General features: G+C 45.2%; 2 protein-coding genes across 7 annotated transcripts; both read left to right on the top strand.

Moving 5' to 3' along the window:
* The first annotated feature begins 203 nt into the window (after nucleotides 1-203).
* Nucleotides 204-11,528, top strand: rad21l1 (RAD21 cohesin complex component like 1). The gene is made up of 13 exons (XM_036530824.1): nucleotides 204-347; nucleotides 723-852; nucleotides 2,183-2,282; nucleotides 3,550-3,656; nucleotides 4,042-4,149; nucleotides 5,719-5,826; nucleotides 6,423-6,539; nucleotides 6,720-6,949; nucleotides 7,292-7,379; nucleotides 8,200-8,354; nucleotides 8,622-8,720; nucleotides 9,627-9,701; nucleotides 11,340-11,528. The coding sequence occupies exons 1-13, from the start codon at nucleotides 204-206 to the stop codon at nucleotides 11,526-11,528; spliced, it is 1,650 nt and encodes a 549-aa protein (XP_036386717.1).
* A 1,464-nt stretch (nucleotides 11,529-12,992) lies between these two features.
* LOC118779878 (syntaphilin-like) lies at nucleotides 12,993-25,773 on the top strand. Of its 6 annotated transcripts, none has more exons than XM_036532191.1 (6): nucleotides 12,993-13,154; nucleotides 21,402-21,492; nucleotides 22,145-22,261; nucleotides 22,711-22,836; nucleotides 23,145-23,294; nucleotides 23,537-25,773. In XM_036532191.1, the coding sequence occupies exons 2-6, from the start codon at nucleotides 21,449-21,451 to the stop codon at nucleotides 24,864-24,866; spliced, it is 1,767 nt and encodes a 588-aa protein (XP_036388084.1). In that variant the 5' UTR covers nucleotides 12,993-13,154; nucleotides 21,402-21,448; the 3' UTR covers nucleotides 24,867-25,773. The 6 variants fall into 6 exon arrangements, with proteins under 6 accessions (XP_036388084.1, XP_036388085.1, XP_036388086.1 ...); XM_036532192.1 differs by lacking the exon at nucleotides 12,993-13,154 and adding an exon at nucleotides 13,843-13,987; XM_036532193.1 differs by lacking the exon at nucleotides 12,993-13,154 and adding an exon at nucleotides 14,507-14,559.
* The last annotated feature ends 1,423 nt before the right edge of the window (nucleotides 25,774-27,196 follow it).

Raw genomic sequence — 27,196 nt, 5'->3', positions numbered from 1 at the left:
CCAGTACTGACAAGGAGACTGTAAGCTCGTTGGCTATAGTAAATATCTTTTGTCTACTTGTTTGTTTTCTTTACGTTTACATCTTTGTTGTTTTCGCTTGCCTCGGCCGCTTCCCCTACCTTGGACCCCCAGTAGGAGCAAAGGCACACCTGTCTCGATTCACAGGAAAAGGGCTGAGAAAGAGAACGATCTCCTGGATCAATATGTTCTACACTCAGCTTTTCATGTCGAAACGCGGGCCGCTGGCTAAGATTTGGCTAGCAGCCCACTGGGAGAAAAAGATCACTAAGGCCCACGTCTTCGAGTGCAACCTGGAAACCACCATCAAAGACATAATGTCGCCACAGGTAACTGCGTCAGCGGGGCAGGTCTTTCGCTCTACTGTTACATTTTTATTACCCTAACTAATGAAGGATGTCTGACCTTTGTTAGGCAGTGAAGAATCCATCCATTATTGAAGGTGGTTTGCCTTCAGAGTGCCCGCAATTGAAACCACTAGAATAAATGAATTTAAAGTTGGTCACATGGATTGATTGATTAAAAACTGTTTTGTTTTGTTTGTTTCAGGTCACATCAGAGTTTTTCAGGCTTTGCAGTAAATAAGGAGTGTTTTGTTTGATAAGCCGGAGTCCGTTTGAGAGATGAGGTGCTGGCCTTTAAAAGCCTTTGGTGACTTTGGCTTTTTATTGGCCTACTTCTTTCCTTTGTGACGTCTTTGACAGGTCAAAATTGGATTGCGGACGTCAGGACATCTGTTGCTGGGTGTGGTGAGGATCTACTCCCGAAAAGCCAAGTACCTTCTGGCTGACTGCAATGATGCAGTGCTAAAAATCAAAGTGGCATTTCGTCCAGGTTATGTTTATATATCTTTATTCCTTACCGTTATTGCTTCTAAAATTAATTGTGCCTTTCAGTGCTTTAATGCAGGTATGTCCATGGCAACAAATGGAACATGAAATGCATTTAGTGTGTGACTCACCCAATATAATACACACACATGTTGGTTTTTATTTTGTTCCTTCTTTTCGTAGTTAAAATAGGAGTTTGGAGGGTTGGTTTGTGCATCTCTAGCTCAGCATGGTGGTCTTTGTGAAAGTTTAGAGCAGTTATTCCAACATCTTATACACTTAACACTGTAGCCTGAAAAATGACTCTCTTGTATGAATTTTTCTGTACTAAAAAGAGAGAACTGCCCCGGTGAAAACTTGTTTGTGCCGTCGTGTAGGGCCTCAAAACGACAACTCGGCTGTGTGCAGGGGAGTTCAGCTAGCTTTATGCAACTCTGGGGGTAGCTTTGTGCTAAACTGAGATAAGTATGCATGAGCTGCAGGGAGGAGCATTGTCTGTTTCCCTCTCATCCTCTCATCCCTTATGTCCTGCGTGCTGATTTAGCGGGTGGAACACTCGCTGCTTTTGGTTGCTCTGCCTTTTGCTTCACATTATGTCAGTTTACAGCATGATTGTCACCAGACAGATTCAGTCAACCCAACTTCAGTGATGACCTAAGTTATCAGACCAGGCCTGCTGCCTCCGTATTCCTCTGAGCTGGAGTTTGTAGCTAGCTGCCAAATAAAATCATGAATATTGCATAAAACTGGCTGCAAAGGCAACTTGGCTCATTCTATGACAAACTGAAATGTGTGGGAAAATTCTCAGTTGGACAAGACAAACATCCATACGTCTGTTTTGTGTAGTAACTTCAAGCAAGCGCTTTCTGCGGCGGGGTCATATTCAAACACTTTCTTTTCCAGTGAAAATTTAAGCTCCAGTTTGATATATATATGGCAGGTGACATTAAAGACAATGGCTCAGACTCTTCATCACAGTATCTGAGCTCTCAGCTCATTAGTCTTTATGTAGTATCTTTATGCTTAAGTAGCATGCAACCACTGGTGGTTAACTCCAGTGAGTTCTCTGAATTACATTCGTAATGTAATATGTTTATGTTCTAACAGTATGAAAACCACAGTGAGGTCTGGTGGGGTGTTTCTTAATTCTGGCTCTTAAGAAGCCTTAAGGGATTTTTTGTGACTGTCTCAGTTGAGCTTAATTAGTTATTCTGTTATTTAATCACATTGCCAAGTGACATGTAATTAATTGAGGGCACAGCAGAGTCAGTGCCCTGATCTCTCCCACAGGGGGGAGCCATGTCCTTCGTAACACCCCCCCTTTTCCCCCACAGGTCAAACTGATCTCCCCAGTGAAAATATGGAGGCTACCTTCAAAGCCATCACCCTGCCTGAGGAGTTCCCAGATTTTGACTCCCAGCTCCCGGACGTCAAGTACTGCACCGGCCTTTGCATCAGACGTTCCCTGTTCTCCCATTGTTCAAATGTATTTGTGCAAATGTTAATCCGACTGTCCTCTGCTGAGCACTCTGCAGATCTCTCACCAAAACATTTTCACACCGGTGGAGGTAGCCTATTCCTAGAACTTGGTGTCAGTATTCTACCCCAAGAGAGCTGTTCTACAAAGCACCGAAAAGAGCAGTGCATACTCAGTGTTCTTCTGTGGAGATGTTAAACACAGAACTAGTACGATGTCTCTGAGGCAGGCCAAGAGTTCCTGCAGCTCTACTGTTCTTCTGTTTTAGGTTTCAGGCAAATTACAGAGAACAGAGATTGATTACACCTCCAAATGTTTGTTGTTTTTTTTTCTCTTCCACATAATTCTGGGTCAGCGTTTTGGCGGTGAATGCTTTTTGTGACCGTGGCTGTCTGCTGCACCATGCCACTAATGGGAGTATGTGTACCATTGCCTAGCCTGTTTATCTTTTGAAAGTGTGTAAAACTTAACCTGGCTCTGGGTATTCTGGCTGTCGTCAGATTAAGTTACCTTAGGCTTGATTTACAGAGTGAGGTGATAAGGCTCGGACACAAGGCCAGGCTGTAGAACTCCTATATTATTGGCAGAGCTCTAAATCACTGCCCTGGTGTTTTGGTGGTGGTGTTAGCGGGGATGCATCAGTGTAAATATATGCAGATAATTAACTGATTGGGTTGTCTTTAAACATAGTAATTGGTACTACAACTAACATACAGGAAAGCTCTCCAGAAAATGAGAATGATCAAATGGTTATATTTATCTGATCTGTCCAAAAATTATGTCCTTAGTACATGCGCACACACACACACACAGAAGAGCTCCCTGGCATACCTCAATTTCAGCAGATTTACTGATTGAAATCATTCCTCTCTAGCATGGCTAGCTGCCAGACTCAGCGTGTGATTGCTGGGCTCAGAGGGATGGGCTCTAGTAACTCTGTGTGTGGACAGTTCCTATCCTTGAGGGATGATTACAGAGATCTTCTTCCCACAATAGATTGCACTCAGAGTCTGTCCAGTGAAGATTTAAAACATTGATCAGGTCCCTTTGGCCACCCAGTCTGGAAATTTGCCATGCAATTAAGTGTTCACTGTAAAAGAGAAGAGCACACAAGGAGCAGTTTCTGTCAGTTTATGTCATGCACCAGTGTATCATGCCTGTGTGTTAAACCTGTCTGGTGACTGATGGATGCTAGTGGCAGTGGTGACTCCTCCCTTGTTGCAGTGCGATTGAAGTTGCAGACCACTTTTCCCTGAACCAGTGCAGGACAGAGGACATCACTCTGAAAGAGGACTTGGGAAACAGCTTCCTCCTTCTTGAGACTGACTTTGGTAACTATTGTGGCTGCTGCTGGCGTCCATGGATTGTGTTATGGACAATACTTTTCACTGTATGGAAAAGCTAGTTTGCACACATTTTCAAGACGTATAGTCGTTGAACACACATGAACACATGCATGTACGCAGAAGTAGATATGTTTATAAACATATGTGGACATTCAGTTGAAGGGCTGAGCCTACATTAAAATGATGTGAATGATGCACAAACTGGGATTCAGTGCAAGTACTTGCAGTGAGAAGATTGTTTGTGGGCCTACTGTGGTACTGCTAACACTAATGGATATTCTCACTGGTTATATTGACAATAATACCAATCATCTGTGTGGTTTCTCTTTTTCCAGTCTTTTTATCTGCTCATTTCCTCTGCCCTCTGCAGGTGAAGAGTCACACCTGCATCAGGATGGCCTGTTTGATGTGAGCTTCCCTAGCCTGGCCACACCTGGCGATGGCTTTGGGGATGAAGAGATGGGCTTGGGACTCTTGGGTAGGGCTTTCCACACAGGCTATTCCAGTGCCATGTCCTCCCAGTGCCCTCTCAGGGCAGCATCTGAGCACCCCTCCACAGCTCCCGAGTGTTAGCCTCCCCAGCATTAGCATGCCCAGAATTAGCCTGCCATGCTGATGTCACATGTCAAAACACCTTTGTCTGGAAAGAGTGCTGCGGTTAATGTTTGGCCTTTGGCACTGTTTATATTGTAAGAGAGGTGTCCGGTGTCTGCTGTCAGTCACGCCTGCCTCTTGGCAAGGGTGGAAAAAGGCAGGGTTAAATTAAGCTGTTGTGATTGGGCTGTGGCTCAGAGAGTTAACCATATGATGGATAAACGGCATCCCGAGGCTAAACAGTGAATGTCGTTTGGCTTCCCAATCCTGATCCTGAGGCCTACTGTACTGCTGGTTTTCATCACAGGTTGTCATTCTCTTGAGCTGTTAAATGAAAAGTATTCTGTATTTGACTGCATATCTGCTATCAGATCTTTGTTATAGATATGGGTTGTTGGAAGTGAATGCTTCAACAGAAGTGTACATGTGTGATATTTATGTAAGATATTTCCATTCGGGTTCCTAAAAGAAATAAGTAATGCAAACAAGTATCCATCATAATTGATAAGGTGCAGTTAGCTGTTCAATGGGCACTAGATCAAGAAATCGAACAAATAGTTATACTTAAATGGGATAGCTGAAATAGATTTATTCAAGGAGCAGATATTCATAAATGTTGAACAAATAGTTTTCTTTATTCATATTAGAAGGAAATCTGTATCACCAGATTTCATTCATTGCGTGTACAGGTTAAATATATAGATTTAAACAAATACATGTATTTATTCAAATAAAGACTGTGATGTTCAGGTTAACAGCCCACTCAAATGTAAATAGGTCAGAGCTCAGCTGGAAGGAAAACCAACATACATGATGGTTATTGGGAAACGCTGGTCTAATTTATGATGTAATAGGCCAAACTGACACAGGCTGAGAAGTAACTGTCCTATACAACATGTCTGTCTGCTGGGCAGGGGACTCCAGCATTGCATGCCTGAAAAATACTGAGTCTTGGTTTAGTTGCATTGTGACATTTTTCCTCTTTGCGGAGTGTCATGATGCTCTGAAACACATCGGGCGACAACTTCTGTGTCACTGGCATCTTGTTAATAAATCCTGTCACATGTTCAGGCTGTGCTGTGAAGAGTGTGAGCTCCTTGAACAGGGCATTTTCTCTGACCTGCTTCCTGTAGCCCTCCTTCACCAATGATGCACAGCCCTATCTGGAGTCTGGAGTGTCATTCTCAACTCATTTATAACTAGTTTGTCTGCCTTAAACTTGTTAGTAGTTAATAAGCCACATACATTCACAGCTTTGCATTTTCCAAATGATCAGTGCATTTTGCTATTTCCTAAATGGTTGAGGCAGTTAAGTAGTTTAGAGCTGAATACGATACGATGCACATAGCCCTCAGGAGGCCACCCAGATCTTATCCGTAGGATTATTAGGTAATACCAACACCATGGCTCGTAATCCTGCTGTTTAAATACCCATGCTGTTTTTAACCATCAGATTTTATGGCATATACCACCGAAGATGCAATGCCACTCGTCTTTACTCCTGATGATGCCAAAAATGAGATACCTGCAACTCCACCTCCAACAGCTGTCAGCAAAGAGGGTAATACTGCCTTTGCTCCTTTAGTGATTTACCAGTGTTTCTTTTAATCTGTCATATATACCCCCAGTTCCCTAATGGATGAATGGTATAAAAGGGCCCACACAAACAATGATTTGTGCAGAGCTGTTTGAGGTACGCCCACTTTGATAAAACCCCCCCACCCACTCCCACTGTACGGGAGACAATCACAAATATTTAAAGGGGACTTACAAAATGGATGGACTGGTGGAGGAGTTGTGGTCTCTTCTTGTAAACTTCCTTGGATGTGCAATTCATGTAGTCCAAAAAAATAAAAAACAAGTTGGCTTTCTCTGGTTTGGGCTCTGCTGGCAGTAAGTTGTAGTACACAGGCAGGAGTCTGAGCGGTGCAGGTCAAAAGGACAATAACGGAGCACAGCAGGTGAGAATCGGGTACATCTGTAAAGCCTGCTCTCTGTTGTCTTATTTTGGTCGCGCTTCAACAATTTGAAAGCCTTCTATGGGTGATTGCTTTGCCTGTTTGATGAAGTACACATGGAAGTGGAGGCACTTTGTCTTTGTCGCGTACCCCCCATTCTGTTGAGTGTTGTAACCATGTGTTTCATGCACACCTCTAGAAGGACATCCTGACGCACCCTACCCCCAGCCCAATGCAGAAATTTCCACGCTGGATGAGACCACCTTGCTTGCGAACGAGGAGGAAGGTTTTGCTCTGGAGCCAGTATCTGTTACGCGTAAGCTCCCTCTCGCTTGTCTGCAGTGACTCAGTGTAAATCCATGACTCGGACGTGTGCTGTTTCAAACACCGTATTATTGATGGAATGATGACGGATACCTGAGTAATCCTCAGTCGGCCTTATTGACTGGGAAGCATAAGATCTATAGGAGAATGCACACGCCTGGGTGTTTCTCAGCCTCTTCAGAGAGGAAGAGGGTGAAGACGAAGAGGAGGCTGCTGGTGGACCGTGAGAAGGAGCTCTCGAACGAGGAGATCCGAAACCAGATTGCAGACTCCTCCGACCTGGTGGTCCCGCTGGACATGGCTCCACCCACTCGCCTGCTCATGGAGTGGAAGGAGACCGGAGGGGTAGAGCAGCTGCTTCGCCACCACTGCGTGCCTGTCATACACCCCTACCTGAAACAGGTAACACACACCTGTGCCAGGTAACACGTACAACTGGAACAGCTAACAACCTCACATGCAACAAACAATACACACCTCACCCTCATCTGACGGGTAACAGACACTCACAACAGGTTATACATTCAGGCAGACATGCAACAGGTAACGCACTCATACACATTTGCAACAAGAAACTCACACATGTACAACAGGTAACACACACGTCAGTGTATACGTACAGACCACCCACAATCACGTTGTGATTACTTGTGTTAATGAGTGTGTGGCCCGATCTGAATGCAGACAGTAACTGCCCGGTCACTGAATTTCTGTATGAATCAGCAGCCCTTCCTGCTTTTGCAGCTGTTCCCCAAGAACATGCTGCCGAGGAGAGGAAGAACAGAGGGGGGTGCGGAGGACCGTGAGCCAGAGAAGATGAGGACCCTACATGGTGAGGGAAGGTCCCAGTAGGTTTACATACAGAGACTGTCACTATCGTCATCATCATCATCATGTTTATCACAGCTGTCATGTCTCCTCTGTCATGCAGCGCTCCTAATATTGATGACACCTTTTATACGGCTTTGATTGTGTTGCATTCTGCTTCACTTGTAAGTCGCTTTGGATGAAAGCATCTGCCAAGTGAATAATTGTGGATGTCCCATGTGACTTGTCTAGGGCAGCTTGCATGACAATCACACAAACATGAAGACCGATTTAAAACCGCATTAATGATGGTAATAGTATTACAGGAAAAGATAAATGAGTCTGAGTATAAAGGGTGCTATATAGAGGCTGCCCTTTTGTAATGGCCACACTGCCACCTACTGCCTGCCACCATCCCATGGAAATATTTTCATCCATAGGAATTCGTCCTGTATAACCATTGTCTATGATAAGGTATGGAAAATTGTCCAAATCCATAGAGAATTTGATTGTGTTGTGTAATTACAATAAAAAAATAATCTCATCTGTGTTTCTTACTTGATTTCGTCCAGTCCAGCTGTGTCAGAGTGCTTGTGTTTCAAATTGACTGGAACATGAAGCCCGTTTCCAAAAGCTCTTGGAGACTGGTATCTTGTAGTGTTGTCTGCAAAGAATTTGTCAATGTAATGTGTTTCAAAATGTATTTAAATCACAATTCCATCCTCAAAATTGCCTACAATTTTGACTAGCAAGGCAGTAAAAAAAATGTTACTTATATATCCCCCGTAACCATGGAAAGTCACATAAAATGTTAATCTGATGTGACTGATTCCTGACCTGCACAGAGTCAGAGCAAAGCATGCTGGGAGTGGTGGACAACTCCAGCATCTTGCAGGAGACTCGGGACCGGGACTGCACGTTCTGCAGCCTGGAGGCCACACCCCTGCAGACTGCTGCTGGCAGCAAGAAACGCACCACACCCGACCGGCACAGGGAAAGTGTAAGCAAAAGGCCTCTGCCACCTTTACCCGAGTTTGGTCTCAAACAAACCACAGCAACTTCATTCATATGTGCCTGGCAACAGTGTGCCACCCTAGGTTAGTGAGTTACGTAGATGATAAACATATATTCACATGGAATACAGGGAGCTGCTCCTTCCTACACCTTCACCTCCCTCCCTCTTCCTTTCCCCACCTCTCTATGTCTGCCTTCCCCCTTTCCCTCCTCTCTGACTCTCTCTGTCTCCCTTAATATCACTCTCTCTCAGGAACAGAGCGTGACAGAGGTCTCACTTCCCCCCTCAGAAGACTCCATGTGTGTTCATCCATCTGGGCAGGAGAGAGAACCTCTGCTGAGCCAGTCTCAGGTACTGCACCTCACACTTGTCCTCACCTGCATCTGCGTGCGAGATACAGATGACAAGAAGCTGGTTCACCACAGCAAATGTTTGAGTTTTCTGAGCTACGAAGCATATGCCACAGTGTCCTTTGCAAAGCGTACTCTTCAGCAGTCTGTAGAAGGCTCTACCCACATAAACAGAGACAGGTAATAAAGATGAGTTGTACCAGCTTAGTAAAGGGATGTTTAGTGAGTTGTACTTCATTCCCACGCTTTGATGGTGTTGCTGTCTGGGGTAAGCTTTGTCAGTTAAGTATGAATTTCACCCTCCATGTTAGACTCTTGTTCATGTGGTTTCCCCATTTCGCCAGCAGAGGACACTGTTTACTACATAATCACTCACTGGGCATTAAAAATTAATTTCATATTAAATTAAATTTTCTTATAAAGTTAGCTGTGAACTGGAAAGAGCGGGGCATATCTGAAACTGTCACTAGCAGATTTCTGCAGCTGAGTCCTTCCACACTGATTGCCAAAAGTGTAGGCAGACCTGAGGCTCACACAGCAGGTGTGCTAGATAAAAATAGGCTATGAAAAATAAGCTGTTCCTCCTCTGCTTCTGTCATAAATTACCACCATGTTGGCAACTTCCTAACATTTTTCTCAGATACCCTTTTCTGTGCATGTTGGACTGTAAAAAAAAATGTGAAACAAGGGAAATGTGCCATTAATTAGGCTGTAATGTATCATCTGATACAGCAAAAGCATAATCAGACCTAGGAACAAAGGGGCCTCTGACATGGAAATGGTGTGTAATGTTTTGCACTTGTAGTATCGTTTAACAGTAGCATTTTATTCTTTTAAAGCGTCACAGAGTGAATCGGGCGCTTAAATAACATGCGGTCTGGTTTGGTTGCATATGCACTGTGGGCAGTCTGCGCTGGACAGTCAGGACTTGGAAGAGAAGAGGATCACCAGCAGGGCTCAGAACCTGCTTCACATTCTCAGAGTAAGAGCGCCTTTCAGACCACGCCCTTCTCAAAGGAAACCGAAATGCCTCGGCTCATGTTGTTTTCTTTGTTCTTTGTGCATCTTTGCTTCTACAGTGTGCTGTAACAGTGTTTAGTAAGAGTTTGTTTTTGGATTGAACCAGGAGGTTTATCAGAGGAGAGACGTTAACCCCACATCAGGTCCTTCTGTTTCCACCCACAGTGACTGATTGCTCCTTGTGTTGATATCCTGTCTGTTGATTTCAGTCTTTCTTATGAAAATTTATACTGGATCAGTGTAGCACCCATTCAGTTTAATGAGTACATTGTTACATTACATTATTGGCATTTAGGAGATGCATTTATCCAGAGCGACTTACATAGGTTACAATTTTTTACGTTACCCATTTATACAGCTGGGTATTTACTGAGGCAGTTCTGGGTTAAGTACCTTGCCCAGGGGTACAACAGCAGTGCCCCAGCAGGGAATCGAACTGGCAACCTTTCAGTTATGAGTCCTGTTCCTTACCACTGTGCTACACTGCTGTCCCAGAGTACCTTCTCAAACCTCCTGAACCTACCTTCTCAGACCTCTGCATTACTTAGTCTCCATGCTTGGGGCGGGGGGGCATTGTTTCCTGGTCCTTCCATATTTGTATGTTCCAGTCAGGGTATAAAAGGACCCACACAAACACTGATTTGTGCAGAGCTGTTTGAGGTACGCCCACTTTGATAAAACCCCGCCTACCTACTCCCACTGTAAGGGATACGATCACAAATATTTAAAGGGGACTTATAACATGGATGGACAGGTGGAGGAGTTGTGGTCTCTTCTTGTAAACCTCCTTGGATTCTGCAAGGTGGCAGTGTAGCCTCAGACTGTGGTGTGCTGCATTTCTCTTATAGGTAGAAAGGATCCTGTCGTTCAGACTCTGTTCTGCAACACTGATGGTGTTGGGAGATCAAGGGGAGGGATGCCTGCTTTAGAGCAGAGCCCAGAGATGTGTCATTGGGGACAGGGGAGTTAATCAGGAGGATTACGGATCACAAATGAAAGCCTGAGTTCTGAGAGAGAGCCACACAGTGTAAGGGATTGAGGGGGAGGGGTTCATTCTGGGATCACAGCCACCTGAATGATGCTGTTCTCCTGCAGGTCAACCTATCAAGTTAAAATAACCTCTGTGTTATTAAATTTGACTTGGTGTGTCATTTGCTCGATTGACAATCCACCCATCATATTTCTGTTCATTGTATTGAGTGAAACATCTGGGAAATATTTCCCTCAAACAGTCCCAGACTGACATCTGCACAAGCAGTAAACCCAAATTTATCCACTTTCCCAAGACTCGAAAGCCTTTTCTGGATGCGCTGAATCTGGCCTGGGACTGATACAAGGCCGTCTGTGTGATGTAGAGATGAGGGGATCCACGCAACTACATTTCAATTACACACAAGGGCACCTCCAGCACGGACGAGCAGAGCACCTGCATCTTTCTCACATGTTCACCTGCCTGTCAGTCTACCCGTTGTCTGTGCATTGTCTTTCCATCTGTGTGTCCACACGTCTGTCTGTCTGTCCACCTTGAGTGTCCTTGTGCCTGTGTGTCCATTTATCTTTCTTTCCTTCCACCTGTGTGTCGTCCTGCGTGCATGTGCAGAGTCAGAGCGCGGGCCGCAGTACCGCGTTCAGCCTGCAGGAGCTCATTGGCAGGTGCAGTCGGTCGCAGGCATCCGCTACGTTCTACTGCTTCCTGGTACTGAAGAAACAGAAGGCCCTGGATCTGCGTCAGGATGTACCCTACGCTGATATCACTGCCACACCTGGACCTGCATTTCACCTGCTGTAGAGCAGTGTTTCACATTGTTTACTGTAGGTTTTTTTAAGTTGTATTTTATAACTATTTATTGGACCTTGTTTGAACTGTGTTTTTATGTTTTGAACCGTTTTCCATTCTGTAACACTTGATTATTCTGAGAGGGATACATTTTCTTGGCAACCACTCAAATATGCTGAGGTTTCTGTTATTGAAGGCTGACCGGTTGGCTTCCTGTTCTGGCATTTCACTGCATCCCTTAAAGAAGTCCTGCACTTGTCCTGTTCTTTCTTTCTTTCACTGCAGAATGTTTCCTATTCTGCAGAAAGGCTTGCAGACATTAAGCTGACGTGTATTGTCACTGAAGGCTCTTGGCTAAATGCATCTACCTTAAGACTTCAGTAAATACACACAAGATTTTTACTTGAAAATCACCTTTTCTCCTTTACACATTCACCATATGCAGTGTTTTGGACATAAGGGATTGGTAGCACTGTATTTTCAATCATTCTGCAGGCAACATTGTGGGTGAAAAAAAATCTTTTTTGAAAAAATATAAAGTTGCATTTCTTATGCAAAACGTACATTTACACAGTTGATTCCTTTAGTCAAATTAACACATACTATTCTCTAGCATTTTGTAACTTGCTGCACTGTGTAAATGAGTTAATTTTGAGATGTTCATCACATTTCCCATCTTCTCTTACATGCACCTAAAGTAGTATGGTGCAGACTGTAGTATGGTAACTTTAATTTTAATGTGAATGCTGTTACACATTTAAAAAGGTTTGGGTTACAGATGGTGGTATACGTCAGCGTGGGTTCTGTGGATTTGTTTAAAGTTGACAAACTTGAATAATGAATAAAGTCTTTGACGCATATATATATATATATATATATATATATATATATATATATATATATAAACCCATTCTGCCTGGGCTGTGTTCCGTATTCACGAGGATCAGCACTACGCAATGCGCAGAAGACCTGAAGGAATGGTAAAGAGAGAACTGAATCTGGCAGGTGTCGAGTAGGATTGATATCAGTGGAAACGCAGAGGGTAATGATTTACAGTTCGCTGCACCAGCATCGGTTTTGTGTACTATTTTGTGGCTCCTTGCCCCACGCGTACAAAACAGTACAATAGCTAGAGCATTCCTTGAAAATTAATATTCATGAAATGACAATATTATGAATGCATGTTCTAGTGGTTATAAAGGATGCACAGAAGGAAAGTTGGAACAAACACTGAATCAAAGTCCTGAAGTTATCTGAATCCCAGAATCCATGACGTATTCCAAAAAATGCTGCCACACCGCTGTGCATCGTTTGCTACCGAAAACAAGGGCCTCAAGTCTGCTGTGCATCTGACAGACCACCGCAGAAGGACCGTGCAGATAGTATTCAATCCCATGCCAGAAAACGTGACCAAAACAATAAGACACACCCATTTTCATCTTGCCCTCACAGTGCAAAAACACTGCCGCTCTGCGCCCGTATCTCGGCATGAACGCTGCTATAATAACGTCACACGCATCTTTATCAACACTCATCTTGCAAACCCTGTCGACGCACAGGCACCGGGTGGCATCCGCAGCGCTTGGGGATTAACTCCACGAAACGGGTGGTTGAATCATGGGATCCAGGGGAAAATCGGTAAAGCTTCGCTGCGTTTTCAGTTTATGTTGTCTAGCTCACTACTCCATTTTGCCGTTTCATCCGCAGCACAGCAAAGGCTGACAAGTTAAATTCGCGGAAGATGCTTGTGTTATGTAGGGCATATTAAGGAGTAGGAGCAATCGCCGGGAGGTGCGTGCATCAATGGAATATTTTTGCGAACGAAAACAGCAATGGGACATGGCGTTCTACTGCAGCACACGGCACAACATTAGAAATGGGCATGGTAGTTTCGTTTAAGTGTAACATTTTAATTGATTGCTCTTTTTGCTGGTTTTATCCCATCACTTCACTGTATAGACTACGTCGTGTAGTCATGATTGATTCTGCACTGTAGTCCAGCACACGTTATATGAGCGGTTTACGTGTTGCGCCCCGTTTGGTGGTCTTTCTGTGGCATTCAGGTGAGTTCGGCATACTGACCAAACGTAAAATATAAGTGCGCAGACGGTTGTATGTTAAAGTGTACGTGTCGAAAAATGGGTTTTGAAGAAGGTTCGCTAAAATGGTAACCATGGAAACCTTTGGGCTATATTTTCTGTGTGATGCTCAGGGTTTGCTTGGCAATGTAGCTACAAAATCAGGACACGGTCCTCCTGCGCACAGTACTGTGAGCCTGTTACTGAAACCGATGCGACCACCAAGTAGGCTACGGCATAGCTGCACACCTGATGTTTATCATTGGCTGCCTGATTGCGGCATTCCATTTCGCGGTGCATGCATTTTAGGTTATGTCACTAAATTGTACCAGAATTATGTCTTCAGAGCTAAGGATCGTATATTTTGCATACATTCTTTCCATATGTTGAAAGGTAGGCCTACTTTAATTTTTTTCGAGGCGATCACGCATATATGGTTGATGTCATAAAATGAATGTTGGCAAATATGTCTTACCTGAAAAGGTTTTGTAAAAATGTATACATTTCGTATTAAAGCGATTATGTTTATTATTGAATACACTGCACCGTGTCCTGCGTTGGCACTCTGCATATAGGTCTCGATAAAGCTGTTCTATTTCTCAAACTGTGTGCCACCATGGGTCGCCAGCAACAGTAACGAGGTTTCCACCCCAGCGCGGTTTTAGTCACGTCCGTCGGTGTGGTCCAGTGTCCCGCTCGATCTGATCGGGCCCTGGAGACGCACGTCCGATCTTTAGTGCATAATCAGAATTTTTTTTTTTTTTTACACCTGTACCTCCGGGTTATGGTGGCAGTCTGGTCGTTTCCATTGAGACTGAACACAGTGCATTTTGTAGAGGGAGTTAAAAAAGACTGAAAACCCAAGGGCAACTGGGAAAAAAATGGAAAATTGTTCTCCTGGAAAAGGCAGCTAAAGAGACTCCTAGAAACAGTGGAACTTTTAAAATTGGGATAACATGAAAAAGGTATCTGTTCATTTTCATGGTGTTATATGTGTAGCCTACTGTATAAATATGGATGATACTTGTAAGGTGTGTGAGTGAACATTTGTTTAGGAATGTGATCAGTCTGATATTCAATAGGATGAATAATCTCCAACGTCACGTATGCGACTAACCACTCAAGTGGAAGATACAGAACTTTTCATTTTTTCACAATATAACAGGACAAATGATTTCAAACTAACAGTCAAACATAACATCTAAGAACAGTAAAACTACATAGATCAAATAAATAAATGTGTACATTATTGTATGTCAGTTTCTGTATTTATTTTTTTTGCCATGGAGAGGTAACATGAGATTAAGTACTGACACACTTTTGAATTGAATTGAATTTAATTACACCTGCTTTAAACCAGGTGTTAAAGTACTCAGGGCTGCTGTAAGGGAACGATCAATTTTTCAAGTTGGGGAGAGATTTTAACCAGGACTACATTTCCACAGTGTTGCCCCAAAACCCTCCATTGTCCAGAGTTGTAATGACCTTCCCCAATACTCTCCACTTCCCAGAAAGCTTGTGAAGGTTAAGTCAAGCACAAGTTAGTCTGCTTTTGTTTTGTATTGCCAGAGATGGGCTTTCTTTGAATGTTCTGCTCTAGTTTCAGACTTGGGCTGTCAAAATCAAAAAAGTTTTCCCTCTTCTTCATCTTACACTTGATGTCTGCCTCCATTTCAAAAAGCCTGGCATTGAGGGACCCTGTCTCCAGCCTTGATTCTCTGCCCTTTGGCTGGCATCATGGTGGTGTGGTTCAGCTATAGGGCTTGTGGTGGGAATGGTTTTTGAATGTCACAGTTCAGTCAGTGTTCAGGGCTCTTAGTGACTCTGGTGAGGCTCACGTCAGGGGTTATTGTCTCTGAGGGGTTGCTGGTCAGGTGATCATCTCCTGGAGCAGGCTGCCTTCTTCTGTTTCCTTCTTTGCTGTTCCCCAGCACATGTGTTGGGTGCCCCCTGTTCTCCCTCCAAACCCCCATCCCCCATCCCCCATCTGTGGTCCAGGGTGGCACAGTCTACTTTCTGATCCCCTGTGAAAACAAGAGGTGCTGGACTTGTCCTCCGCTTCAGCTCTGCATTTGACACGGCTCAGAAAGTCAGAAGTCAGAAGGCTCTGCTTGGAGGTTTCTGATCTGAAAGCCATTCTTGCCCCCAGTTTCCTTGCAGTGGTCTGCTGAGGATGATGCTGTCAAAAATCTAAAACTGTGAGCACTTTGGTTCTAGTGAGTCTTCTGTTGACACTTTTCCTACTGTCTCCATTTATCATCACCTTGTTCCTTAAGTATGCAAACTCTCAGTTCTGCAGTGCTGTTGCTGGAGTGCTGTTCACCCTAAGCTGGGAGTGACTGTAGAAAAGATCCCGCTGTTTTGGAGACTGTGGGTATAATCTAAGATGTGAGAGTCACGCTGGTGTATGGTCAGCAAATAATTCATCTTCTCTAATGTCGTGCCCTCCTACAAACTCTTCTGTGTCCTTACATCGCTACGGCCCTGTACGCATGTCAGTCAGCTAATAATCACATTTTGTTTGACATAGTGCATTCAAAGGCAATGTAACAGAGTGCCTCAGAAGCACACTTCATATTAAGAAATAATATTTTGTCAGATATACCTTAAATGATATTTTAACAGCATAAAGGAAGTGAGATGTGATTAATCTATGGAAAGGTTTTTTTTAGCTGTGTAAAAATTAATTTAGTAATCCTATGCGTACAGTTGTATCATATTTCACGAACTGTTGTACTGCACAGTAGAGGCAATTTGTTCCTGCAAGGTCAAAAAATCTGATACATTACTGAGGAAAAAAGAGGAAAATCCCACCTTTGTCCCCTTTAAGGCAAACAAGGTCAACTTTAAGAGTAAGCATACTCTGGATGGATATTAGAGCAGAGGGACCTGAACTTTAGTAGATGCAGACAGGATTCACAGTATTGTTGGTTTTCACAGCAGAAGCAGAGGGAAGGAGCGCTTTTGTGCTGGTCTAAGGGTTTTCAAAAGTGGAAATGAATGTATCGGTGGATGTGGGACACAGCATCTGACACAGAGAGACTGTGAAAGTGCTCATCATTAGCCCCGACCATGTGTTCTACCAGTACTTAAAACAAAATCCGGCAGTAATTGGGTGAATTCTGGTTATGAGAGTCATCTGTCTGAGGGTGAGGATGTCTTTTCCTTGTGAAAAAACTAGGACTAGTGTATGAGTATGAACACGAGTACTTTGAGTAAAAGCCTGTTGAAGCAAGTACAGATGAAAAAAAATGTTTTTAAAGGGATTACTCACTCAGTCAGCATGAATGCTGATTTGAAACCTGCAAAAAGCAGTGCTCTGTCTGCGTCAACTGCTAGATATGATTTTAAAATGTCTCCCGAATCAGGTCAAGATTTCATCAGGGCCTGTAGACAGCGGTGTGCTGCAAGTCTGCTGTGTGGTGGGTGCTGCATGTCATCCTTACAGACTAGTTATGTTCTACACAGGCAGTGAATTACTGGAGTGTACAGACTGTACCCTTCAACTGCTGCAGTGCCACCTCCTGCTCCAACACCTGAAACCAGGGGATGTGGAATATAGAGAGAATGCAGGATAACACTGAGTGCCTGATAGTGAAGAGGGAGTGTGTTTCCCCATCATAATCAGGAAATGCTCAGTTTAGTATTGTTAAAATGCTTCCCTACCCTGTGGACTGACAGCTTTCAGCTGCCACCTCATGTTTAGGATTGTCTATGCTCCATTTGTTTTCTTTTCCAGAATGATACTGTTCTGAAAGTGCTCTATGTTAGAAACTGTAGGGCTCAGAGAAATGCATGCCGGCACTGCTAGTATCACAGTGATTTTTGAGTCGATCTGCAGTCCTTCCTGTTTTAGCTCTGATAATGTCACTCTCTTTATTGACTGAACACACACACAGATAGGACTTTCGCTTATTGTCAACAGTTGTTTTTTTCTCTTCCTTCTTCCTTCTTAGTTGCACTGTGTGTGTGTGTGTGCGCGCGCGCACGTGCGATTATACTACAGTGTTGCACATTCTCTGTAATGTGGGTGCACTTTGCTGTGTTTTGCTGCAGCGTTCTCACCTGCCCAGTTTGGGATCAGTTTCATGCCTTCCTGAACCATGGTCCAATCACAGTGGCTAAATATGCTTGTGTTTGTGCCTTTCTTCGCTCTTGCCCGAGGTATTTGGTTGTTGTTCTGCCAGTCACAATCGGACACACCCCATTAAATGCAAGCACAGCGTGGAAGACTAAATTATTCGGCTCTCTAGATGGAGGTGTTCGGACACATGACATGAACAGGGCAGGTCTGCTCTGTGGGCGGTGCCTAGGTGCTCTGTTGTGTTCTATGTTGTGCCTCACTGTCCTGTTTTGTCCTGAGCTGAACCCACATAGATATCCCCTCTGACTGCTGCATCAGCGAGTCCTTCCTCATCAGGGAGGAAGAAGTGCATGATGGGAAATCAGGGCAGCATCTGTCGCTCAGCTCCATTAAATTACAGCTGTGAGGAAGAGGCGAAGGGATCATTTTCTCCCTGAGAGGAGACACACAGAAGAAGCATTTCTTGCTTGCATCTCTCTCTCCTGGGTTCCTGTTACGTTGCCATTCCAGCAGCTGTATGTGTGGTTGTGTCAATGCCTTTTATTTGCCCTGGTTTAGAAAGGCTCCTGTATATCTGTGTTTTTGCAGAGTGAAGTGCTTCAGATCTGTGGGACCTGATCGCTGGCAGATCATTTCATGTAGAAATCTTCAGGGATATTTCCACATTCGTAGAATATTCAAAACTGCCAGGCTTCATCTGTTCTCTGCCATTCATGTGCGTGTGTGCGCATGCGTGCATGAGTGTACGCATGCGTGCATGAGTGTGCTCCCCAGCTGCATGCGTTTGGTATTGGTTGGCTGCTTCGTTGTCCTGCACGTGTCTGGTCTGTTTCATGCTGCTCAGCTGTGGGTTTTGTCTTGCTTTATGCCTTTGTTCTCTGTGCATTGTGTCGGCTCGGGGGCATGCCGCACGCTGCTGTCTTTTGTCACAACGGTTTTCTGTCAGCAGCAGCAGCAGACACGTGCCGTCTGGCCTCAGAGCTTTCACTCAGGATTTTTCCTTTGTTTTACTGTGGGTGTTTTTTTTTTTTTTTTACAGAATTTGCACTGGGGGGTAGGTTGCCTAGCAACATGAAAACTGCTGATAGGGTACAGATCTCATCTTTCATTCAGAATCGGTTCTTTCATTCATTGACAAAACAATTCACATCAGACCACCAATAAGTTTCTTTACCCAACAAGGCATAACTTGTGCTTGCAACATCACAGCCAATGAGCTACAAATATAGGCAGCAGGTAACTCTCCTGTATTAGGTAATCCTCCTGGATGTGTTATGGGGTCTTTTGCGTAATTATTAACAATGTGATCAATCAGCTGCTGAAGAGGAATCCCATCCAGCCTGTTAATGTGATCATGATGTAAAGTAGGTTCTGGATCAGTATCAGTGTAAGGGGATACACTCTGCCTCCTCTGGCTCTGGCTAACTGGACTCCTCTGGCTCTCATAGCTTGAAAAACTCAGAAAATCTAAGAAAAATCAAGGCCAAAACATTTCCTTGCTAAATAGTACCAATTTAATTGAAAACCTTTGCTTTGTAACCTTGCCTTTATGTAGGAACATAAAGCTTGATAGTGTTTTGTGAGCGTTGTTGCTAGGATGGAGTAGTGGTTGCAGTGCTGAACTCTGGACTTGAGGATGTTGTGCAGAGGTGTGGAGTAGCAAATAATGCACAGTAGTGGTGCATTTATGTCCCAGGTTTTACTTCATTTACTTTTATGAAAATCCATCTACAGAAATTGGTACCGAATGTGTAAGATGTTAAACCGTTGGTGTTGTTACTTAAGGAAATAAACAGCAAGTTATGGATGTATTAATGGTGGTAATGAGGAAAACCACAGGACAGAGAGAATGACTGAAGGACTAGATAGGAGACTAGCAGACAGGAGTCTGTGGTTTTAAATAAGATGAATCACTGCATAATCAAACATGTTGCATGCTGGTAAATACAGCTCCATTGTTGGATGTTGAGATATGATGCTTCTCTGCTTGGAGGGGGATGTGACATCACAGTGGTCAGAGGAGAGTGGGTGGGGTGTGAGTGATGGAACTAAAGGATGCTGAATGAGGCTTTGTGGGCAGAGGGTCAGCTGTGCACCTGGATGTAGGGGAATGTGATTGTTGGTGTCTCTGTGGTGAATTACCCCGCTGGACAGTAAATGGTTTGGGGGATGGGATGGGGTATTGCAGATTTCACACAGGAAGAACAGTATGTGTTTGCATGCGAGAGAGAGAGAGAGAGAGAGAGACGTTGACATTGATTGATTGCATCAGGTTGCATAACAGAGCTTGAGCTTGTTCCACTATGAACACAAGGCCAAGAACTGAGGAGGTATTGTGTGTGTGTGTGTGTGTGTGTGTGTGAGATGGAGAGGGTGCGCAGTGCAGTGATTAGAAGGAGACGTGTGGGTTCTGTCTGTCTGTGGAGATGATGAGTCAGAACTGCAGCATTGTGCTGTGGCTTCCTAATACTCTAACACCTTCTCGACTCCCACCGCTACAGTACTCCACTGCCTCCCTTACCCCTACTACAACACTACTCCTACCCCTCCTCTACTCCTGCTACTACAGTACTTTTAAGTCTCCCTACCACCACCTATTGTAGCTTCAGGAGGACAGAGGCAAAGTTTATGGAGTATTGCCTAAACCGTGTATCTGACTGTTAGAAAACTGTTGAATTATACTTTTAACACAATGCTGGAACCTCTGACATATTGATGTAGCTTTGCACACCTCTGACACACTGCTGGCTGCATGATGTGGGGGTGTCCATCCTGCCCTCTCTCCCAGGCCAGGTCTCAGGCCAGTGCCAGTGTCAGCACCACACTGCAGCTCTGTCACCTGCAAAGGCCATGACCCAAAGGTTCAGGGGGCCAGAGGGTCACGGCCACATGCTGAGGGTTCTCTCACACTGTGCTGGAAATAGACTGAATACAGCGCTTCCATTCTGATTTTCAGTAGCCAGCTGATGAGTTTACTGATTTTATCAGTAAGAACCAAGAGCTGGTGTCTCTCAAGCTATGAAACACATTCAGTGCTGAGAGCTGTAAATGTGCTTGCTAATTTGCCCATAATATCAAATTCACCAGCTAATTCACCATCAACACAGCTTCAGACCACTTGGCCAGCTTTGCACATAGAATATTTTGCCTTATGACCCTGTTTGTGAATCGGCAGCTGTATCATCTCACAGGGACAATTACTGTATTAGCTTACATGTAGCCAATGGCGATTTTATCAAACTCCAAGGCATACAGTGCAGTGCAGTAGAATGGGTGCTCAAGAGAGGACAGGCGCTACTCCACTGGCGTAATTTGATCAACCCACAGGCACCTGGCGTATCTCAGGGTGCCTGAGAGCTGTGATACAGGCACAGCCTGGCCGACCTACACTCCCCCGCCCCCCCTGAAATGAAGTCAGCATGTTCTGCTGCTGTGGGCTCCCGGTCAAACCTGGGCCGTTGAGCTCAGTTTGCATTCAACGAACATCTTAACCACTGAGCTAGTCGGGAGCCTGAATATTAGCTCTTGTCATTACGTTGATGTGCATAGACTGGTTTTTATTTCTGTACAACTACCAGCAAGTGTTAACTGCATACAGTACCTGCTTGTTTAAATGAAGTTTGTGTGTGTGTGTCTGAGGATATGTTGGTTTCAAAAGCACTAAGACTAAAACTGATTGGATTATTTTCTGTCTGTGTGGCTGTGTCTGTGCTGTGTCTTCAGTCTGTCTGCGGCTGAGGTCACTGCTGTGAGTGAGAGGCTGTGCTCCCATGTCTGCTCCTGTCAACCGGAGGCCCTCTGCAGGATCTCGCAGGTACTGCACCTCTCCACCCTTCTTTTTTCCCACCATCACTCCCTTCCTTGTTAATCCCTCCATCCCCTCTCCCGCCTCCACACCCCCTCCATCTGTTCCCCTCCAGCAGCCTGTGCCTTGTTTCTTCTCTTTGTCCAGAAAAAGGAGTTCAATTTCTGCTTTTCCTCTCATATCAGGTTTGGTCCAAACCCTGTGCATTCTTTATTGAGTTCTGTTCTTGTATTAGTAGGTGACTCAGGGTAATCCAGTCCCTCTTTCCTCACCCTGGTCTCTCCTCTGTTCCCCACCCTGAGGTCAGGTGCGTGGGAGAGATTGCAGATTACCCCCATTTCTCCTCAACCACAACTTTAATCATGAGTTTCATCTCAGTTTGGGATGCTATAATTACAGAGCACTAGATTACCACCTCAATCAAAAATGGACCCGGTTTGGGGAAGAGACGGAATGGAAATGGAACAGGCAGATGTTTGTCTTCTCCTTTGTATTCCGACAGTAATTCATTCTGTGAAAGGGGGACGGAGACTGTGCTGTACCATAAATCTTCCTTGACCTCTTTTCTGCTGCGGTTCGTTTGGTTGGATTTATCAGCCGGATCCCTGCAGTGGCTCCAGCGGTAAACGTCACTCTATAATGACCTCTGACCTCTGCTCAGTTTTAATTATTGCAGGTATATAGAGCTAGACTGTGTTCCCATGGAGACAGGCTACATGGTGTCAATGCGCCCGACTCATGGACATGTGCCGCCACAAACCCCGGAGCGACACAGGCGGTTAGCATCTCTCTCTCTCTCTCTCTCTCCCCCCCCTCAATCTGTGTCTCTTCCTCTCACTGGAGCATGTATTTGATTTTGTGTTTTGTGATCTTGTGATCTGTGATTTCACTTCTGCATTTTAAGTTCTGTATGTATCCTGTATGCTTATGATATTTTTGGCTCTGTTATAAGTTTTTCCAGAGAGAGGACATTTTCAAGCTTAAATGTGTATTTTTTTTGTTTTGGGGGTTTTCTTGTTTGATTGATTCAGCAGTTCTCACCTCTCCTTCTCGATCAGATCTTCATTTCCTCCCACGTGTTTTAGTTACTGTATTGTGTTTCTAGTGGATGTTGAAGAAATGCATTTAAAGGAAGGGGGCCTAACCTTTGTGACGTCATATGTGTCTTCAGTGTGAGGGAGGCTCTGTTAGAGTGACAGTGTTGCCCCTACTGTGTCTTTGCCGCAGACGGACAGCTGTCCCAGCTAGTACCAGGGATGGCCACGGCCACTCCTCTCTCAGCAGCAGCACCTCGGGCTCATGCAGAGGCAGCGACAGCAGCCCTACAGCCAGGCCACACCCAGGCACACCCAGGTGAGACACAGCCACACCCAGGTAAGACACACTAACACTCCCAGGTAATGGACAGCCCATTCACAGGTACACCCAGGAACAACACAGTCTGCACCCGGGTAAGTCAGAAGGCACACTCATACACACCAGGTAAGACAGAACCTCACACTCATGTCACATCCTCACAGCCAGTTGAAACACAAGAAAGACTCCAATCTACAGAAGGTGTTCACCAAGCCCAGGTACCACATACCTAGTACAGGCCCAACCTCTTTAGGTATGACATGCGTATCTCCACAGGCGCACTGATCAACCCTCCCCCTCTGCAGGCGTAACGTGAAGTACACATCCTGTAGTGACAACCATGGGATCCGGCCTCCGCCCCCTGAGCAGTACCTCACGCCCCTGCAGCAGAAGGAGGTGTGCATCCGGCACCTGCGCGCCAAGCTGAAGGAGAACATCGAGAGGCTGCAGGACAGGTGGGACAGCTGCTCTGGTATCAGTTCACCTGCTGGATACTCCACTGTTAAAAGCATTACCCTTTTAATGTTACTGTAGCACATCAATTCACCCTTTTGGCACCACTGCACAGTTTTACCTCAGACAAAGCTGCAGTTTTAGTTAGGAATGTATTCCCTCACTTTGTGCTTCTGCAGGTGCTGATGTTAAGCAATGAGATACAGAGTCAGCAGCAATGCCCCCCCCCCCCCTCTCCCCGCAGGGATTCGGAGATAGAGGAGCTGCGGACACAGCTGTCACGGATGCAGGAGGACTGGATCGAGGAGGAGTGCCACCGCGTGGAGGCGCAGCTGGCTCTGAAGGAGGCGCGGCGAGAGATCAGGCAGCTCAAACAAGTGGTGGAGGTGGTCCGCACCAACCTGAGCAGCAAGGACACCAGCCAGGTGCACAAGTACTTCCAGGACATCAGCGTCCAGAACCGCAAGCTGGACACTCTGCTGCACAGCCTGGAGGACCAGGACAGGAGCATCGGGGGCGGAGGCCCGCGGGAGGAGGAGGAGGAGGGGGAAGGAGGCGGCGGCGCCGGCCCGGTTCGGCCGAGAATTTCACGGTCCTGCGAGGGCTCCCCGGCCCGCTCGCTCACCCGGAGCTCCACTTACACCAAGCTGAGCAACGATGCACTGCTAGACCAGAATGGGAACGGCGCCGACTTCCCCGGCCTGTCCGGAGAGGAGACGCAGGACAGCGGCTTTGTGTGCGGGGACAGCCGCGCCGACCTGCTCCTGGACACCCTCCTGTCAGAGGAGCCGCCCTCCGTGTCCCTGCTTGGGCCCTACGCCCCCCTGCCGCGCTCCTTCACCTACGAGAAGCTGTGCAGCCGAGAGGCGGTGCTGCCCGTGGCGCAGGTGAGCAGCAGCAGCCAGCCCTGCCTCTCCCACCACCACCTGTACCTGCACCATCTGCAGGAGCGCGCCATCCAGACGGAGCACAGTCCGCCCCGCCTGCACCCGGACCTCGACTCCAAGTCCCAGTCCTGTAGCCCCACCTTTACCTGGATCTCTGAGGAGGGCGAGGACCTAGAAACCGTCACCACGGCAACCGCCACCGAAGCCACCGAAGCCGCTGAAGCCATGAGCAGCCCCGCCCATCCCCTGCCGCCCGCATCCCCGATGGCAGGTCCTGGCGCTGTCGAGGTCCTGCCCACAGGCGGCGTTACGGAGCAGCCCAAAAGGCAAGTAGAACAGGTGGAGCCAGGTGGTGTGACAGTGGTGGTGGTGGAGGAGGAGGAGGAGGAGGAGAAGGAGGAAGAAGGAGGAGGAGCCGTGGGTGGGGCAGACGCAGGGGAGCAGTCATCATCAGCCCCCCAGAAGAGCTACTGGAGCAGGCACTTCCTGGTGGACCTGCTGGCCGTGGTGGTCCCGGTGGTGCCGGCAGTGGCCTGGCTCTGCCGCGGCCCGCGCCGACCCGGCCAGCCCATCTACAACATCAGCTCCTTGCTGCGCAGCTGCTGCGCTGTTGCCCTGCACTCTCTGCGCAGAACAGGCGCACCTGGGCGTGGCCCTGTCAGCGGGAGGGGCGGGACACAGATATGACACACCCACAAAACCTTCCACCTTGTTGTCCTGGTTTGGGGTAACCCCCCTTTCAGCAGATTGGAAGGGGAAAGTAACCTCTCATTCAGTCTCTGAACCCTGACCTTTGACCTTTACCCCTATCTCTCACCTCTCCAGGACCGACAGACATCATGTGATTGTGTTTCTGACACTGATTGTAACTTCTTCGCATTATGCAGCAAGGAGAGACTGTCTTATCACTCCCTTCATCCATGTATTTGTCAGAGATAGTGGTTAAGGTAAGAGGGTTTAATGTTTGGCGTGCGGGTGCGTGTGTGAGACTTCAGTGCTGTGCAGCCAAAGCACTTGGGTGAGGACAGCAGGTATATGTGATACTGTCAGTCAGGCAAAGGCTTACACCTGACATCATCTCCAGGTCTGCCTCACAACACATTGGCTGTCACTGTTCCTAATTTAGGATCAGATTTTAATCATATCTTCATCACAAATCCCACAATGTATCAGTGCATTTCTGCAGAATCTGTCAGCTCAACTATGTCTTAAGGCAAGATCTGGAGTAAGATATGTGTTTTTTGGTGCCTAATATTAATACTTTTATCATTGATCAGGAAATGAAACGGTGGATATAAAAGGACAAAGCTGATGATGATGATGATAATGATGATGATAAAGGTGATGAAGCTTAGAAAGTTAATTTCTGAGTTTTAACAACCTTGATCTTTGCTGTTGCACTTTTTCTGGAATAAAATACATAAAATTATAGCTGAGAGTAAATTGTAAGTGAAGATGGCCAATTCCCTTCTCTGTAACTCTTTTCTGAATTGGTGTTGCCATATTTATAGCCATGTTTCATTGTGAAAATGCTGTCCCAAACCAACCCATGTTATGTTGAGGAATGAAGATGTCACAGGAGGTTAAAACAAACCCAGGAAGTCTTGAAATACAGAATGATTATTATTTTCTGTTTATTTATTCATTTTTACCAAGTGTCCATTTCAATGGGACACAAATCTGACAAAATAAAGCTTGGATGTGGAACAAATGTTATTTACCTTAAGTAAGAAAATGATTTTATTTATGTTTTGTTTTTTGGTTGCACTGTAATTCACTTTATGAGGTGAGGTTACTACTTGAAGTTTAGATGGCTTTGCATGTTTCTAAATTCACACCTCATGGGAGCAAATATTCTTACTTGGAATATAGTTCCAGACCAAGATGTCAGTCCATATGCATAATTGTAAAACTAGTAAAAACAAAGTAATAATAGATAAATTTATCTGATAGCTGTCATGGCACACAGTCTATATCGTGCTATACAGTACGTTGTCAATGTGAATTGTGGGTAAGACAGTTTAAAGCTTTGTCTCTAAACTCTAAAATAGCAACTGCCTTGTTTGTTTTTCTTTTTGTAAATGTCTGCTGCTGTTTTTTTGTGCTTGACAATCCTTTTTGAGAGCCGTGTTGTAGAAGTATGACTGTTTATCAATGGTGTGTGCTTCCTCGCTGTGGAAATACAAGCACTTGGCTTGTACAAGTCAAAAATCCTAAACCATAAAAAATGAATGAATGAATAAAGATTGTAAGAAAATTAAAAAAAAAAAAAGATGAATCAAGTTAGAATGTAATAAAAATGGATGGATGAATGAATGAATAAAGAATCTAAATAAAGATATGAATGAATTAATCATTGTCTAGGAAGCCTCAATCTGAGGAAATTTCCTGCAAAATGTTTCCATTGCCAAAATCCTCAACAGAATAGTGCAAAAAATCCATTAAAATGAGCTTTCAGGGAGACTAAGATGTCATTGCATTAAATGAAGATCGCAAAACTGTCCTCTGCTCATTAATTACTGCTATTTGTCCAGTTTGATTTTCAGGTAGTTTATTCAAATTTTAAGAGGTGAACAAAAATGCAAATGTGAGTTTTCTCAGATCTGATGTGTGGGAACCTTTGGGCATTTATTTTCATTGTAGCTCCAATCATTTTAAGTAAATTCACCATCATCCATGTGAGTCGAGCTCACTCTGGGTGTGGCTGTGGTGGCGTTTGCTTCCCTGATTCATCTATTTTGTGCCTGATCCGCAAACAAGGCAGTGGGTTTTCTAAAAGGATAATTTACTAATTATGTTGTTCCTCACCTTAACTGAAGTAAAAGCAATAAAAAATGCAATAAATCAAGCTACCATGACATTCTTCCATGGCTCCATAACGAAGTCCATCACAGCAGCCAGGTTCCATACCCCAGAATGCACTGTGTTCTTTCTGTTGTGTACAACCTCACTGTGCATGCTGGGCGTGGAAGGCAGAGAGGAGCCATGCTGAAGGCATCACTGCCTGTGCAGTAGTA

This window comes from Megalops cyprinoides, chromosome 6 (assembly GCF_013368585.1).
Source record: "Megalops cyprinoides isolate fMegCyp1 chromosome 6, fMegCyp1.pri, whole genome shotgun sequence".
NCBI classification, from domain to species: domain Eukaryota; kingdom Metazoa; phylum Chordata; class Actinopteri; order Elopiformes; family Megalopidae; genus Megalops; species Megalops cyprinoides.
This window is presented reverse-complemented; position numbering and strand designations above follow the sequence as displayed.

What these genes read in the sequence shown, in the direction of transcription:
- rad21l1 (XM_036530824.1), top strand. Translation starts at nt 204, where the DNA reads ATGTTCTACACTCAGCTTTTCATGTCGAAACGCGGGCCGCTGGCTAAG. An exon ending in GATGGGCTTGGGACTCTTGG is followed by an intron (nt 4,150 to 5,718) that starts GTAGGGCTTTCC and finishes TTTAACCATCAG; the next exon opens with ATTTTATGGCATATACCACC. An exon ending in CTCTGCTGAGCCAGTCTCAG is followed by an intron (nt 8,721 to 9,626) that starts GTACTGCACCTC and finishes CACTGTGGGCAG; the next exon opens with TCTGCGCTGGACAGTCAGGA.
- LOC118779878 (XM_036532191.1), top strand. Translation starts at nt 21,449, where the DNA reads ATGTCTGCTCCTGTCAACCGGAGGCCCTCTGCAGGATCTCGCAG. An exon ending in CCCTCTGCAGGATCTCGCAG is followed by an intron (nt 21,493 to 22,144) that starts GTACTGCACCTC and finishes ACCTCTGCTCAG; the next exon opens with TTTTAATTATTGCAGGTATA. An exon ending in ATCGAGAGGCTGCAGGACAG is followed by an intron (nt 23,295 to 23,536) that starts GTGGGACAGCTG and finishes CTCTCCCCGCAG; the next exon opens with GGATTCGGAGATAGAGGAGC.